General features: G+C 35.0%; 1 protein-coding gene across 3 annotated transcripts in view; it reads right to left on the reverse strand.

Moving 5' to 3' along the window:
- Positions 1–1,289: 1,289 nt before the first annotated feature.
- Positions 1,290–17,903, reverse strand: part of LOC118192360 (putative G protein-coupled receptor No18) — a 577,637-nt gene continuing 561,023 nt past the window's right edge. For all 3 annotated transcript variants that reach the window (XM_085824932.1, XM_085824933.1, XM_085824934.1), the window contains exon 5: positions 1,290–3,778. In XM_085824932.1, coding sequence (XP_085681058.1) covers positions 2,236–3,603 — 1,368 coding nt within the window. In that variant the 5' untranslated portion in view covers positions 3,604–3,778 and the 3' untranslated portion in view covers positions 1,290–2,235. The remainder of the gene's footprint in view (positions 3,779–17,903) is intronic.

A 17,903-nucleotide genomic window follows, 5' to 3' on the forward strand; every position in this document is an offset into this window, starting at 1 on the left:
GAACGATGAGCAGAGATATGAACACTGGAACGACGAACATCTTAGAATGCTTGTGTTGGTGAGGATGACCTAGCTTTGGTCTCTTGACTCCCTAGGTCACATGGTATAATGCCTTGTGACTTCTTCATTTGGGGGCACATTGACGACCTTTTTTATGTACCCTCACTACTAAAAGAATTACGAAAGTTCAATGCTGCAGTAATGATCATTGCCAGGGTATCGCTACAAAATATGTGAAACGAAATGGAAATATGTCGTGTGTCCCAAGGTATAGAGTGTGCAGAAACCTTAATGCGTTTGCTATTATTTTCATATATCAATCATATTTATACGTGTAATGCATTTGAATACGTAGCGATTTGAAAATGAATGAATCTTTTAAATAGTAGTCCAATATTTTAATCATATTGCTTACATAAATTCTGTACAGTGCCACGAAAGCATAAAACATTAAAAAAATCAGGTAATTTTGCGTAGGGAGAATTTAAATAAAGCCACACATTTTATAAGGACTCCAATTAGCAATTTCCTTTCATACCTAAATTATATTATCAATTTAAAGTAAAAACATCTCTAACGTGGGCAGCAATACAGCTTTCTCCTGTAATTAGACAAACTTTCGACAACGGTTTCTGGAATTTCCATAGTTTACTTGGTTAGTCCTAATCGATGTGCCCACTAAAATAGATATTTTGGTTTTATATGCATTAGTTTTTATATTTAGTCATCTTTTTAAGCATTAAAAATGTATTCATAAATTAAAATGCAGACATACAAAATTTCTAAAATTTTGATATGGTCTAAAGATGTTCATTAAATGGAGAGGTATGACGCTGACTAACAGTTAACACTGAATCCATCTTACCACTATATTAATGTTTTTGTCCTCATGTAGTATCAATAACTTCATAATGCACATTAAAAATGACTTCCATGCGTTTAAAAATAAAAACTTAATAAATGTTTAGAAATTTCATTATTTGCTTAAAGAAACATATACTGCATTATATTTTAATTTTTCTTGAAGCATTTTTATCATAGATATTGAACTGTAATTTATTCTAATAGTCTCACAATTTAGAGACTGTTATGATTATTAGCGTGCAAGTACACTTGTTTGAGTTCTCGTGATATTTTAGAGTACTTTACATATCTAGATAATGAAGATATGCATCAGTTTGTTGTATCTAATATTCTTATTATTATCGCAGTTAATAACATGTTAATATTTTTGCCATTTAAAACCAATATATGCTTGAGCTGTTCAGTCAAACACAAAAATATACAAAACGAAATAATCTTTATTTTTAATTTCCTCATTATTAGTTTAAGTAACAGTACACAGAGAGTATTCACCACAAATTTTCTCTACAGATATTTATGAGGATATGAATACTAAGAACATAAACAAAAACTAAAATATAACATTACGGTTATTTTCATCATGTATTATTACTTTAAGATACATTACACTGTACTTATATAAAGATAAGTAAATGTTTCTGCAAGTTGTATAAAGACAGGCATGTATTATTCAAGTAACTTCATTTGTACACGACAATGAAGAGTTCCATTTTTCTGAATTACTAATAAATATTTGAGCATTTAAATTCTTGTGTACCTATCAACTACGTTTTAAAAGAATACAACTTACAAATGATTTCATTATTACCATACACATACTTTTAATACATAGACTAAAGTAACTAGCATTAATTTCTCCACATATTCACGAAAACGTAACATTTGAGCTCACATCATTAAGCACATTTATGTGTTTCTGCTTGCAGCTCTCTCTTTTCAATCAGAATCTCACTAACATTTAAAGAGATGAAACGTTTATATTATAAATGAATACAATTTACACATGAAAACTTTTAACGGCTTGAAATAATTCTATGAGATATTTTAACAACGTATCACAGAGATCAACAAAAGTACTAAATAATGCTAAATACTCAGCTACACACTTTTTATGTTTTGTAGTTTACACACGTAATTATGTCATCCAAAACACACTTCTAATATTTTACAATATCTGAATATTTAAATGCATCAGGAATGTTATAGGATATGATATGAATTTCATATCTCATTTAACTAAACGATATTTCAGATTTACACACTTTCTTGACGTTAAATTTCAACTTGAAAGATGTAGAATGTTCGAAGTTCTATAGCAGTTATGCATAACATCATATTAAGAGCGACTTCATGATTCATTCGTATTTCATTTCATCGAATCTTTCCACAAAGTAAACGTTGGAATGATTTTCTGAAGTCAGTATTGAAAACTGTGTATATAACAGGATTAAGAGCTGAATTCATGTAACCAAGCCAGGTGATGAAATTTACCATATCATTCGAGATGTAACAGCTTTCACAAAACGGTAATATTACGTACATAGTAAAGAAAGGTAACCAGCACAGTACGAAGACGCCCATAACGATACCCAATATCTGAGCTGCTCTTCTTTCCTTTTGCAAGCATATACGTTCCTTCTGTTCCATGTAACTTCTGACTGTTACAACAACTTCGGTGGTGACTTTATTGTTAGCATTTTCAGTTTTCCCATTACCTTGGTGATTAAAATCTGATTCTTGAGTATCCTTAGTAACTGGTTCTTGGGGTGTTGATGATTTTTCTTCTAGTTCTATGGAGGATGAATTGCAATTTAGACTGGAGGCATCTGTTTTAGTTTCACGGCTAGACACATCAGAGGAGACGGTCTTGACAGGAAGCGTTAATGATTTTGCCGAAGATGATGTCGTATTTCCGTCTTTTTTTAGAATATTCGCAGCAGCTTTTGCTTTAACCCGTATCCTGTTCCTCGCGGTTTGAAATATCTTAATGTAAACGACCGTCATGATGACCAAAGGTATGAAGAATGATCCACTGGCGGAGTAAATGACGTATCCCCTCTCTTCGGTCAACTGGCATGGTGTATCCGAAGTGAAGGTTTCAGGCCAGTCGTTCCAGCCAATCAAAGGAGGTACAGATATCAGTGTGCTTATGACCCACACGCTAAAAATCATACACAAGACTCTATTCAGTGTCCTCTTTTGCGCGTAGTTAATGGGGTCATGAATAGCCCAGTAGCGATCGAGGGCTATTGCGCAGAGGTTGAGAATGGATGCCGTGCAACACAGGACATCGCAAGTTAACCACAGCTCACAAATATGTAATCCGAAGATCCACTTTCCTAAAATCGAATAAGCTACATTAAAAGGCATCACGAATATAGCTACGGCTATATCTGCCGCTGCCAGTGAAACCAAGAATATGTTTTGTACGTTTCGCAAAGGTTTGTACGTGAAGACCGAGAGTATAACTAGGATATTTCCTAGCACTGTTCCTATCATAATCACGCCAAGGGCTACGGCAGTTCCAATAGCTTGAAGCACGGAAACATTAATATCTTCTACATAGTTGAATGTGCCGTTATCTTCAGCGACAGATAAGGCATCACCAGAAATGTTAGGCACAACACTAAAATTAGAGTTAACACTTTTGAAGAAATCAAGGCTTGATATGGTATTGTTATTTTTGTTATCGTCCAGAGTGGCGTTGACGTCATCTTTCTCAAATGTAACGTCCCACATGATAGTCACGAAGTTTTTGGAGACTTTTTATCTTTTATTTTATTTTTTTCCCATTCTTTCTAGTAAATCAAAGAGTTCATTCCCGCCTGATTCATTCATCAGAAAGGATTTATTTCCAAGGAGATACTTCTCAGATCCCATCGGTGAAGATTTATCGCTACCCATCATATTGGACCTGTCAAAAGAAAAAGAAAAAGATAAGTAAAACAGTAGGTTTAATAAAGAGTAACTTCAGCTATTCTCTTTTCAAATTTATATTTCCGAAGTACCATAACTTCACACTTTTCACTTTCAGATATCTTATTGCGCAGGGAGGGATTTCTTCAGAAATATATTTAAAAATATCTTCCGCTTTAATGAGCAGTTCGATGGAGTAAACGCTTGAATTTTTTCAAGGCTTTGAAAATATATACATTTTCTTTCCATCCAGAAAGGAAGACAGTTGACTTATTATAACTTATTCTTTAAATGACAACTATTAATGCAATAATTTTCCCAAGTAATCCTAAGATTTTTTCACTGAATTTTAATTAATTTTAATATTAAATTGTTCCTTTTTATGAGTCTTTTTAGAGTTTTTGTGTAACAATGTAGAACTTATACGAAAATTTAAATAACAGTTATGAAATTTCACTTCACAGTAGAATCATAAATGTATAATGACATCCAAATTTGTTACTTACATTTTTAATGGCATTATTGCTCTAACGCTTACTAAAAGTACTTAGATTTTGCAAAGAAATGGCAACAGCTTTACAAAAAAGTGTTTTTTAATATATTATCCACTTCACAATTAGTTTACTTCAAAAATTATGTATTAAATGTTAAGAAAATTAAAAATTAAAAAATGGTGTATGGTACGGGTAACTAAGGCTAATGTAAATTATAGAAGCGGAAATTCTTAAAAACTCATATATTTGCAAGTTAAATCTAGTTATTCTTATGCAAGATAATATCAGTTGCTAAAATGGAACATAATCTTATTTTATTTCGTAGCTCATTTTCATAATAGAAGGAGAGTAAAGTGTAATATCCTATTCTAACTTTTAATCAAAAAGAACATTGCTTTACCATTACTAAAATGCTTTTCTTAACGTTTTTTCTGAAAGTTTTAGTGACGGAAAATGGTATCTTTACTATTTGAATATATAGCATTTTAGGGTTGGAAATGTATCTCAACTACATGATTGAAAATGATTGATGAAGATGATACAGAGTCATTATTAATTACAAGAAAGATCGTACTAAACACCATTTAAGCCGCAGGATTTTGATAAACAATATCTTACACTAGAAAAGCAATAAATACATTACATTATACTATTAGCAAAAAAATACATTACATAATACTACGTTACATTCCTTGCACTCGTAATAACTCATTTGCCGTTTTGGAGGATTTTTCCGGGAATGTGAACAAACGAAGCATCGTCGTCTCATTTTCTTATCAGTCTCTTCTGATAAAATTTTGGAAAATGTCTTTCAGTTAATCTTTCAGAATCAATAACAGAATATCAGAATTTCAGAATCAATATCTGAAATATTTTGCATCATTTCTGCTATTTCATGCTCTGTTAAACATTTTCGACGCTTCGACATTGCAACGGTAAAAACGGAAAGAATTCACGTCTAACAAGATCTAATTATTTTCTGAAAACTGAACTGCAAACCGAAATACCCAACGCTTTACCGAAAATAAAACTTCTCTACTTACAATAAACAACTACCACGTGTGAATTTAAAGAGACGTCATAAATCACGCCATTCGGAAACAGTTATTTCCCCTTTTGTTTATATAATCAAAAACACGTGTATGTGAGTCATGCTTCTCTCATTTCGAGTAGAAGGTCTAATGTACATGTATCTGAAACCATATGGACATACAGTGCCATCTTGTGGCAGAAATTATAGTTTTTAAAAAGTTTCAGGACACTGACACAAATACGTGACAGTCGGGGCTGAACGGGAAAACACTCTGGCACGCCTGCGCGTCGGCCGGGAAGTGAGTGTGTTCGTTGCTGGCACGTAGACGTGACAGTCAGCGCGAAGGGGTTAAACACGCTATTAAGAAATAACTACAAAACTTTTCGAATATTAGTATTTCAACCGCAGCAATTAAGATCACATTTGATATAATAGCAACTTTGCGTACTGCTCGCTTTTTAAATGAAACTGCATGAATAATAGAGATGGTATATGTTAAATCTTATACGAAAATCCATAATATTTTAATATTTAGTTTAAATAATGAGAGAATTTGAAAAAATCATTTAAAGGTTTTTTATTTTAATATGAAACTAATATACTGAATAATGTTAGGATGCGTGTTTCATTTGTTTTCTTCTCTTTCATTGTCTAAATGAATAGCATGGAGACTAAGACTTGTTTCCAGTACAAGAAAATAATATAATACTTGCATCGTGCATGCTTGCATTTGTCATAAATGTTACTGTCCGTTAGTGTGCTGTCGTCAAAAAACCCATATGTCAGAAAAAGCGTCTAAATATACAGGAATACATGAATAAAATGCTCCACTGTGTAAGATATCCACTATGTAAGATAAATATATATTCTGCAATAATGTATTACAAGATTTACGAAATTGAAAAATGTAATTGGCAGTTGCTAATATTGAGAAGCTTAACATTATCATCTATATTCTTTATATTATGTAAGCGGCTAAAGTGTGTGTCGCCGATAGTTTATTGTTGCCACTCGGAAAAATGAGTGCGGAAATTAACGTTTTCGCAGATTTTAATTAATATCTCGGCCGATTAATGTCGTACGAAGATGAGAACGGTATCGACGGATTCGGAGAAATTTTTGGAATCCGAGGATACGCGTCTCGAATTTCAACTCGGCGCCGTTCCGTAGATATTCGAGAAAAAAGAATTTGGCACGTAGCCAAATCCGTCTAATAGGGAAAACCCAAGAAAGAAAGAGGAAAATGTTGGGAAAACGTAGGGGAAAATTAGTTTTTAATTAATATCTCGGCTAATTAAAGTCCTAGGAAGACGCGAATGGTCAAAATGGCATGCCGCGGACCTGCGGTATCCCTAAGCTCGGGAGCCAGCCGTTTCGGAGGAGATGATATCACTTCACCCCATGTTGTTACTTCACACCATGCGACTTAAGTATCTGTTTGTCGCCGATAGTTTATTGGTTGCTTGCGTAACTGTACTGGCCAATGGGGTGAAGTTGCCACGGCACAGTTTTGCCGTTTCAATTGAGACGTAGACAATTTCCTGTAAAACTTGCCTTTGCTATGACCATCAATAAGTTTCAGGGTCAAACCCTTAAGCGTGTTGGCATTTTTTTTTTTTACCTGAGCCTGCATTTGGACACGGTCAACTTGATGTTGTCTGTTCAAGAATTCGTGAAAGAACTCTAAATTAAACGTAAACTAACGTAAAATTAAAAATAATTTATTGTCCTTTGCAAGGCGAGCTTAGAAATGATGGAAAGATCTACACAAGAAATGTTGTGTACAAAGAGATCTTTGATATGTGAATTAATATTTTATTATTTAAATCACCTTTATTTATTGAGTTAGCGGTGGCTTTTAAGAAATGTACCACCAGTGGCTTCCTTTATTGCACGCTACTTTAAACAATTAAGGAAGTAGAAGGGGGAAACGCCGTGGGGCAGTAAGCAAAGGACCGTCCTCACCGCCTACCCAGGGTAATTCAGTTTAAATTAGCACACACCTTTGCACAAATCCTTTTAATTACAATTTATAATATCTAGAACAGCGGTCATTTCATATGACCGCCGGGCTTTCTAGTATGTATATAAGCGGCTTAAGTGTTTGTCGCCGATAGTTTATTGGTTGCTTGCGTAACTGTAAATTGTTTTATTGACCGTGCAGTGCAGCGCGTGACGAATATTATGAGAAACCTAAGCCGGAAAAATTAAAAATACAAGAGCACGCGCATTTAACATTTAATAAATAAATTGAACTTCTATATATAATATAATTCGGAAATATGCAACCGGCAAAAACCAGCAACGATGAAAACACAAACAAAATGAAATAAATAAATATCTTCATTATATGAGGATTAAGTGTCTGTTTGTCGCCGATAGTTTATTGGTTGCTTGCGTAACTGTACTAGCCAATGGGGTAAAGTTGCAACGGCACAGGGTTGCTGTTTCATTTGAGACGCAGACAATTTCCCGTAAAACTTGCCTTTCCTATGTCCATCAATAAGTCTCAGGGCCAAACGCTTAAGCGTGTTGGCATTTTTTTACCTGAGCCTGCATTTGGACACGGTCAACTTTATGTTGCCTGTTCAAGAGTTCGTGAAAGAATTGACGTAAAATTAAAAATAAGTGATGGTCCTTTGCAAGGCGAGCTCAAAAGTGATAGAAAGATCTACACAAGAAATGTTGTGTACAAAGAGATCTTTGACATGTGAATTAACATTTTATTATTTAAATCACCTTTATTTAGTGAGTTAGTGATGGCTCTTAAGAAATGTACCGCCAGTGGTTTCCTTCATTGCAACTCTAAGCAATTAAGCAAATAGAAGGGAGAAACCCTGTGGGGCTGTAAACAAAGGGACGTCCTCGCCGCCTGAACTGGGTAATTCAGTTTGAATTAGCAGGCGCCTTTGCACAAATCATTTTAATTACAATTTATAATATCTAGAACGCTAGACTTTCTAGTTACGCATAAGCATGATCAAGCTCGCCCAGTATCAATAAAACAGACCACTATCAGTTTGAAGTAGAATAAAATCGCATATTTTGATTTCATAATGAACATAGCAATTCCTCTTTTAATAATATTTCGGATTATTTTCGAAGTATCATGCATGCAAATTTTATTCTTTTTATTACAAATCTATAATTTTCATTACCTGATACAGACTTGCGAAAATTGACTTCAAATGGAATCCAATTTATAATTTTTCTTTGAATTACATGTACAGTATATGTGTGGTACCCCTTTCGGAAGAGATATTACAGAGGTTCACCTTTTTTATAAGTCCAAACGCGCTTTTAGTCTCGAAAAACGATTTTGCAATGATCCAGTTTAAATGCTATGTTTCACGTACATATATTAAACTACATATCACTTTTAAATACTATACATATTACTTATATTTCAGATCACTTATATGCATTATATCTATCATTTATATATTGTATATATATATATATCACTTATTTCTCTTATATGTATATTCATTTGTATATATTATTGCTTCATCTACATATATTATATTGTTTTTCACGTTTGAATACTTTTAAAAAAAATTACTATTCGATTAGAAAGTCATTTATCACAAATAGGAATCGGGAAACTTTCAAGCAAAAAGGAACTAGAAAGTGTAACACCTCGGAATATTTTGATCACGAAAACGGATATGGTCTGTACGATATGTAATGTTTGCATAATTCTAATTCTCGATAATCATTTTGTAAATATTATATCAATGCACAAAGCTTACGTTTATTTAAGTGCTAACTAAGAAAACAAAATTCAACCATGCTAGGAAACTGTAATGCGCGCAAGGACATTATAGCAAATTATTGCTTGTAGATCTTGCGTTTACTGATCCAGATCATAATCCTCGGAATCTAGAATAGATTCACGCGTTCATTATGACGAAGAGAAAAAGGAAGGGCCTATAGTTGGCCAAGGCTTCGGGCACTTTATAGATATAAGTACGAGTTTGCCGACCTCCTTTGCAGTTTTAAGAAACAATTATTTTCGGAGAGTAATCTAATGCTCTCCAATTTCTACTCTGCTAATGCCAAAAGCTGGAAGGAAATTTCGTTGTCACAGTATTTTAAGTGACCTCATGTCACTAAGACACTCCACGTTGATCTAGAGTTCATGCCTTCTCCAAGGCCCAAACCTCGAGACCAGTAATAATAAGGGGACCGGAAAGTAATGTCGCTTTCTTACATTAAATTCACATGAATAAATTTTAACATGTTTTAATTTTTAATCTATAATGTGATCACCCTCGTTATCAACAACCTTTTACCATCTAGTGTGCAGATTTTCAATCCCCGGACCCATATAAATCAATTGGTTTTTGAGTAAAATTTCTCAAGATGACATTTTGGACATCATTCAAATTTTCAACTTTTTTGGCAGTAAGAAAATGGTTGTAGGGATCGGAATAAATGGAAATCCGAGTGTACGATATTGGGCGAGTATGGTGGGTGATGCAGCACCTCCCATCCCAATTCATTCAGTTTTTCCAATGTCCGTCTTGCACAATGAGGTCTTGCATTGTTGTGTTGCAGAATGATGCCTTTTCTATTGTCAATCGCCGAATATTTTTCGATTAAAGATTGGTTCACTGGACCCAATTGTTCACAATAAAAATCTGCATTAACAGTTTGTCCAGGTTCCACCAATTCAAAATGAACAATTCCGTGAATACTCCACCAAACACACAGAAGCGCCTATTGGGGATGTAAACTCTTTGTAACCCCTATTAAAACGGCCTTTTGCGTTTTGGATTATCATATAGGACCCATTTTTCGTCTCCAGTAATCAAAAGATCAAAAAAAGTTCTGTATGGTGCCGTTGAAGCAATACGTTGCATGTGATGGATTCGTTGGCTTTGTTCTCTTCGGACAGATTATGGGAGACTCAAACACCTGCTTTGCTTAATTTTCCATTCTGCTTTAAATGTTCTTGGATGGTCGACAAAGGTTGGTTAAGAGTGTTTGACATGGATTTGCTTCCACTTCTGCCCTTAGCATGTTGTTGTTGACATGCGCAGAAACGACATTACTTTTCCAGTCTCCCTATTAGTGTTGCAGACAGCACCATTAACAGCAGTAACATCAATAAGAGCGGCTATTTCAACACTACGCCGTTTCGGTGCATGTTCTTTGTATATTCTTTCCGTATTATGTATTGTGAATTAAGCAACAATTGCACAACAGGCAGTTGCATAATAAACAAATACCCATTCCAGTAACTTCGAAATTTAGAGATTTTCTTTTATCAATCCGAGAGCCTTAACGTGCATAAACATGGAAATTTTGCCTAAAAGACTGAAGTTCCAGTTACTGTATACGACAAAAAACGCACAGATAGAGTGAAAATCCTAAATTTTCTTGAACGTTAATGTGAATTTTAAAAATATCTTTAGAATATTCTCAATCTCATACCTCTCAAGATCTTTTACGAAAAGATCGAAAGAACAAGAATGAAAGGGAGAAAAATAACTTATAAAAATTATGAAGTAAAAAAAAAAAAAAAATAATCTTCGCCTCTTTTTTTTTTTTTTTTTTTTTTTTTTTTTTTTTTTTTAATTTACACTTCTATTACCGAGAAAATCACAAACGAAATTTAGCTGACGGAGTACGTAATTAAACCTCTGAATCCTGAAATCCATTTCCCGAAAATACCTCATGAAAATATATTTTTTAAACTGTTAATTTCTTTTATATTTTTCCAGAAACTTTTAAATTCAAGTTAAGTGTGAAAGTAGGAGGATTATTTAAATATGTACTGTAGATAAACATTAAACATGAATAGCTAATTATGTTTAAAAATTGAGAGTGGTAATCGTTAGGCAACTAGGAAAAGATCCAGATGATTTGAACCTGCAAAAACTGCATCTTTGTTTGTTCATTTGGGATTAAAGATGACAGATGAGGGAAAGGTAAACTTTTGACGGTAACCAGAGCTAGCAGGAATTGTCTCCGCCGTCCCATCAGGAGCTTATTGCAACAAAAATAATTCTAAAATGGGGCTACAAAGGCTGAGATTACATCAGTGATACATTAAGGTAGTTTTTTAGTTTTTATCAATATATTGTTACGAATTTGGTATTTAAAAAGCTAATGTTAGTTCAATTATAAATTAAATGGTTTTATTTCTCGCGCAGTGCAGCGCGTGACGAATATTAAAAGAAAGCTAAGCCGGAAAATTGAAAATACAAGAGCGCGTGCATTAAATAAATAAATATCTCTTTTTGATTTCGAGAAAGTACTGGAAAATTTTAGCGCGTGATTTTAAAATCTTATAAAAGGAGGAAAACATCTCAGTTTGTACTAGTTGCTTACTTTGTTGTTGTTTAGAAAACTGCTCTTGTCGATTATAGCAAATTCGCGGATTAGCCTTCTTTAGCTGTTTTGAATTAAGTTCTATTGGACATTTGAGTAGTTAAAAGATAACTACTGTGAGATATTGTAATACTGCATGATAATTTAAGAAAATTTAAGCATTTTTGTTGTGATAATAATAAATTTTTGTTCCTTTTTCATCGGACTTGTGCATTCGTTTCATAACGAACCCGTACGCACGCAACAATTTTTGGTGTCAGGAGTGGGATTTGAATGCCAATCACAAGAGCGATGGAAGAGCAGTTAAGACAGCTGATATCAGCCTTTGCTGCATTTAAAGAGGAAATGAAAACAGGTCAAGAAGAAATGAAAGAGGAGATGAAATCTAATCAGGAAAAGATTGAAGAGGGACAGGAATCCGTTAAAGACGAGATGAAATCTATTAAAGACGAGATGAAAGCAGGTCAAGAGGAAATGAAAAGAGAAATTACCTGCGTAATAGAAAACAATTTCGAGGCTATAGAAGGTAGAATAGGCTCTGTCGAAAGTAAGGTTGGAGAAATTGAAGAAAGAGTCTTAAAAGAAAAGAACAAATAGAAGGGAGAGTTTCTGCTGTGGAGGAACGAATTGAAGAAAGAGTTTGTGCCGTCCAACATCAAATCGAACAACAAATTGATGATAGGGTTTCTGCAGTAACCAAAGAAGTGGATATTTTAAAGAAATTCGTAGCGACAGCAGGGAACAATAGTGATGGCTTTAAATTTCTACCCATGCCTCCTCGTCCCTCTCTGAAGTTATCTACATATGATGGGAAGACCTCCTGGCAGGTGTATAAAACACAATTTTCTATCGTTGCGGATGCGAATGGATGGGATTCCCAAGCTAAAGCCTGTCATCTCGCCGCTTCTTTAAGAGCCGACGCAGCGGATATCCTTCAGACTCTTCCCGAAAACAAGAGGTTAGATTTCGAAGCTCTCTCTGGCGCCTTGGAGCTGCGCTTCGGGGAGAAATGTTTAAAAGACTACAGCAGGTTCCAATTAAAATCCCGTCAACAGAAGCTCACCGAAACACTTCAGGAGCTCGCCACGGATGTTGAAAGGCTGTCACATCACGCCTTTTCGGAGTGCCCGACAGAAACAAGGGAAATCCTGTCCCTGCAATATTTCAACGAAGGCATCCGGGACCCTGAAATACAGAAAGCACTGCGAATGGCGGATGTTAAAGATCTGAAAAGCGCTTTAGTGTACGCCATGAAATTCGAGGCAGCCCAGCAAGCCACCCGTCGAGACCGCCATCCAGTCAGAGCTGCTCAGGTCCAGGAGCCAGGGGATCAAGTCACTGCTCGTCTAGACGATTTAACTAGACAACTGAACGCCTTGAGACGGAATATTGGTGACAAGAAACCGACCGTAAAGTGCTGGAACTGCGGTGCTGAAGGACACATACGACGAAACTGCAGAACACCTCAGGGTACGGATGTTAAAACCGCTCCTAACGAACAGCAGGGAAACTAATTAGTGCCCACGTCGCGAGGCGGAGGTTGCCAGACAATGAAAAGCCCCAGTTTAAAGCGCTTCAGATTTCTGCAGTGAGAGGCGACAGTAATGGACTTTTCATAATAGGACATATTAATAGAGTTCCCTGCAATATGACGATAGATACAGGAGCCAACGTTACCATCATCCGAAAAGATTTGGCTGAACAACTGGGAAGCAAACTTATCTGGACGCCGCCCTGCGTTACCCTACAGACTGTGTCCGGTGAGAAGATCGACATCGATGGAAAAGAAAATGTTAATATCACGTTTGGAAGTGCCGCTTACCATCACACGACATATGTAGCAGAGATCACTGATTCTTGCATACTCGGATTAGACTTTCTAAGGAAATACAATTTTTCCTTGAACTTTAAAAATAACGAATTGCATTCTACATCTGAGGACATAGCGTTATTTGGAGTTAATGTTAAATCTGTCCATAAAATCTTAGCACAAGACAATATCACAATAACCGCAAGAACAGAAATTTTACTTCCTGGGTCCATAGCCGAAAACAGAAATTTCCGCTACGGCATCATAGAATATCCCAATAACTGTAATAGCCCAAAAGGAGTACTAGTAGCCTCAACTCTCGTCGACCTATCCAGAACGGTTTTCCCGGTGAGAGTCGCCAATGTAACTGAGAAGGGGAGATTTATTAAGAAAGGTGAAGTGGTTGCAGCATGTACTCCAGTAACCAGCGCTGAAAGAAAGAGTAACATCCAAGAATCCGTGTCCTCAGAGAGCATTACATCGGAGTTATTGCAGAATGCGCAATTAAACGATAAAGAGAGGAATGCTGCCGATCGCGTCATTAAAGATCTTCAAGTTGTTTTCTCCCGCTCGTCTTCTGACGTGGGTCGAACTAGTTTGACACAACATAGAATAGATACCGGCGATCATCCCCCGATCCAGCAACATCCAAGACTTCTACCGTTTGCTAAACATGAAGAGGTGCGAACACTCGTAAAAGATATGGAAGAAGGCGATGTTATCGAGCCTTCAGTAAGTCCATGGGCATCTCCCATCGTCCTAGTCAGAAAGAAAGACGGCTCAACAAGATTTTGCATCGACTATCCCCGGTTGAATGAGGTTACGAAGAAAGACAGTTACCCTGTTCCTAGAATTGACGACATTCTAGACACTCTTTCTGAAAGCAAATGGTTCTCAACGCTTGATTTAAAGAGTGGGTATTAGCAGGTAGAAATACACCCTGATGACGGAGAAAAGACGGCATTTACTACGCGACAAGGGCTTTGGCAATTCAAGGTGATGCCGTTTGGACTGTGTAATGCGCCGGCAACATTCGAACGCCTTATGGAGACTGTTTTGAAAGGTCTTTGCTACGAAGCCTGTCTGATGTACCTGGACGATATCATCATCGTCGAAAAGAGTTTTGAAGAACATTTAGAAAATCTTAGGAAGGTGCTTCAGAAACTGAAAGAAGCCAATCTGAAGCTCAGTCATGACGCTTTTTATTGTTTTCTTTATTGGCTCCCGTCAGACATAATATTCTGCAAAAAGGCATCTGAAATAAAAAAGAAGGTAATAGACTCAAATCGCTTTAAAATCTGAATATGGTCGATCGGGTCTCCTTCCTCTCCCCTGTCAGCTTTTAAATGAAAGGTTATAAAAGAAATTAAAGCAGACCTTTTATGGATGTCCTCCTAGTATAATTTCTTAACACGTTCAAACAGCAGTTGATCCGTGATTCGAATACCGGCGACAGCAAACTGATTTTGAGATATTCCGCAAATCACACAAAAAATAAACTGTATATATTCTTTAAATTTCCAGTAGCTTAAACAACAGTTTCAAGCATGTAAATATAAAAACTCTTTCTTCATTTCTTCAAACACAATCATTTCAAACATAAAAATTTGCATATTTGCACTTGAAGTCTTTTATGATAAAATAATCGGAGAAATTTAACTGAAATGACTCAAGCTTATATTTCATTTTTGTGTTTTAAAAGTAATTCAGAATAAGAAATCTTGGCAAGATTCTTTTCCCAAATGTGTCTTCTCACGTATTTTTCTTTTCAAATAACGGTTTATAGTGAAAGAAATATATCTGAGAACCACGTTTCAAAACACTGTTATCTCTACTTTAAATGCACAAAAGTTTAGTTCCTGTCAACCTGTTGGAGATGTAAAACAAAATTTCTTATAAAATATGTAACTCTAAAAGAAGGGGAAAGATATGCAGGCATTTGAAGATTTGAAACATTTTCCGTTTGAAAGAAATGTAGCAATTTTAATATTTCCTTCCTGTTGTTGATTTTTTTTACAAATTATGTATTTATTTTCTTAAAGAAATAAAACCGAAAATTCTGAATAATGGATTTTAGTTTCCTCTGAAGATAAAATACTAAAAATAATATATTCACATTTACTCATAGGAAAAATTGTAGTTTTGTTTTATTTAAAGGAGATTACTAACATTAAAATAACCCTTTAAGCTTTGTCAGTGATTAAAACTTTAGCATATTTCAAACCCGATTAAAATTATTCTGAATGGAGATTTTTAAAATAGAGAAATATGGCAAAAATATAACTACATATCTCAAATAGCCCACCAGCTGCCGAGCGATAAATTCGTTGGACACTGGTAGTTTGACATGGGTTCGGTTCCGGGCAAAAGGGCTACAGCATGGACCTTTTCGTGTTTTTCCCCAAGTGGATACGAGCCAGTTTTCCTTAAAAAGTGTTCCACGAAGGCATCTGTTCCCACAGTCAGATAGCCTTTGTGCACTTTTCCATAGTCAAATAAACCAAACAAAACCATACATTTAGTACACTGTGTTCAGCTGATTAATATTTTTAATGAAGCTTCTATTGTTTTTTGAGATAAACATTATATGTAAATTTTTGTCTCTAGTAGTAATAGAAGTGGTAATAGTGATAATATCGTAAACATACTTGAGAACAACAATCTAGAATTGGTAATACCGTAAACATAACCTTTAAAAAAGAGCATCCAAGGAATTACGAAATACTAATATTGGGGACTTATGCAGTTGTTTAAAAGGACCAGAATATACAGGGCCTGTTAGAAAAATGGATACACACGTAAATGAAAGGACATTCTTCATTGCGTATCAGTACCAGACTTAATTATAAGTAAATATATAAGTATATGCATCGTAAGTTAAATTGAATTTTATACTATCTTCCTACATCTGTATACTTAGAACGGCCGAAGCTTCAGAGTCGTGATCATTAGCGGAGAAGCAGAAAGGCTAGGGTTGCTTAAAAACGTTGGTCAATGTGTGTATAGGAGTTGTAGTACATGCAACTGTCATTTCTCGACGAAGAGCCTTCAGCATAACGAATTTCCTGCGTTATACGACGTTCTTAGTGTTCCCAAAGATCATTTTCATTCACATTGATTGTACCACTGTAATATGTGATACGTTACATATTACAGTCATGAGAATACCAACACGTGTTGAGCAAGCACCATACTAAACATTGTAAAGATAATTTAATTCAACTTTGAAACAGCGCGCAAAACACCATTTGTTAAAATATGTGTACATTTTTCTGACGAACCCTTTATTTCAATTAATTATCTTATACTTCCCCGTTCTGCAAATGTTCAACATTTGCTTATTTTTTTTTTTAATCCCAAGGTACATTTTTGCGTTTGAAACTGGGCTTAAACATGTTTCTTTCTCCATCTCACCAGCTATCAAGAGCTATTTACGAGTAGAAAATCAAGAGCTATTTACGAGTAGAAAATGAAATTTTGGGATATTGAATATCCTGTCCCTAGCCAGGTAAAAAAAAAAAAAAAAAAATGTGCTCCCTAATCTCTTATCTGAAAATTAACAAAGACGATCTCCTAAATCCACGTTTTCAAATGAACAGTAGTTTTTGTTCAATGTCAGCTGAAAGGGTCCCGGTATTTCATTCCTGTTTCATATCATTTTTAAGTGAGCTTCGCTTTGTATGACATTTTTTTTTTTCATTTGCGCTGAGTTCTGCTGGCTTGAAAAGGCGAAGCTACGGGTCTATCTAGGAGGTAACAATCCAGGCGCATTTAACCGCAACATGTGTGTGCCGTTGCTGATTGTCTAACAACATTTTTGAAATTGATAATTTAGTCTCGAGGGAAAACTGTGAAGTAATTTTAGCAGAAATGTAATATTCAGTGTACATTTTGCCGTTGATTATGAAATTTGCTTCATCAAAATGAAAATTGAGTGAAATAATTCTATTAACGACATGCATTTATTTACAAACAAGCTAAAAAGATACTCAAAATCAAAAGCTGAACAATATTTAAAAATAAATGCTAAAGCATTTAAGTTAATAGCGAAATAAAAGTACTTTTCCATGGGAAAAAAGTTAAAGCATAAATTGTCAGCCAGACGGTAAAATAAAATAAAATAAAATTTTAAAGTTTAGGTTATGGAATAACATTATCCCTTGACTCTCAGAATTAAATGTTTTTGCTTGGTATGAAGAAGAAAATGTGTCTGGCCGCCATCGAAACTGATAGAGGTTTGAATGACAATCTAAACTATCCACCACCCCTTTTATTTTTGCTAATTATAAATTCTAGAGTGACATATTTCGCTTTTAATTAAAAAGTTTTTGAATTTTACATAGGGAAAAAAAAAAGAACAGAAAAGAATTATTAGCACAATTCTTTTCATTAGGGAAGCAGAAGTGAATCAAAAAACCCCAAACGTAAACCAGAATCTGGATTGCTA

This window comes from Stegodyphus dumicola, chromosome 10 (genome assembly GCF_044657685.1).
Source record: "Stegodyphus dumicola isolate Sdum_Otavi_A_Nest chromosome 10, ASM4465768v1".
Classification (NCBI taxonomy): Eukaryota; Metazoa; Arthropoda; class Arachnida; order Araneae; family Eresidae; genus Stegodyphus; species Stegodyphus dumicola.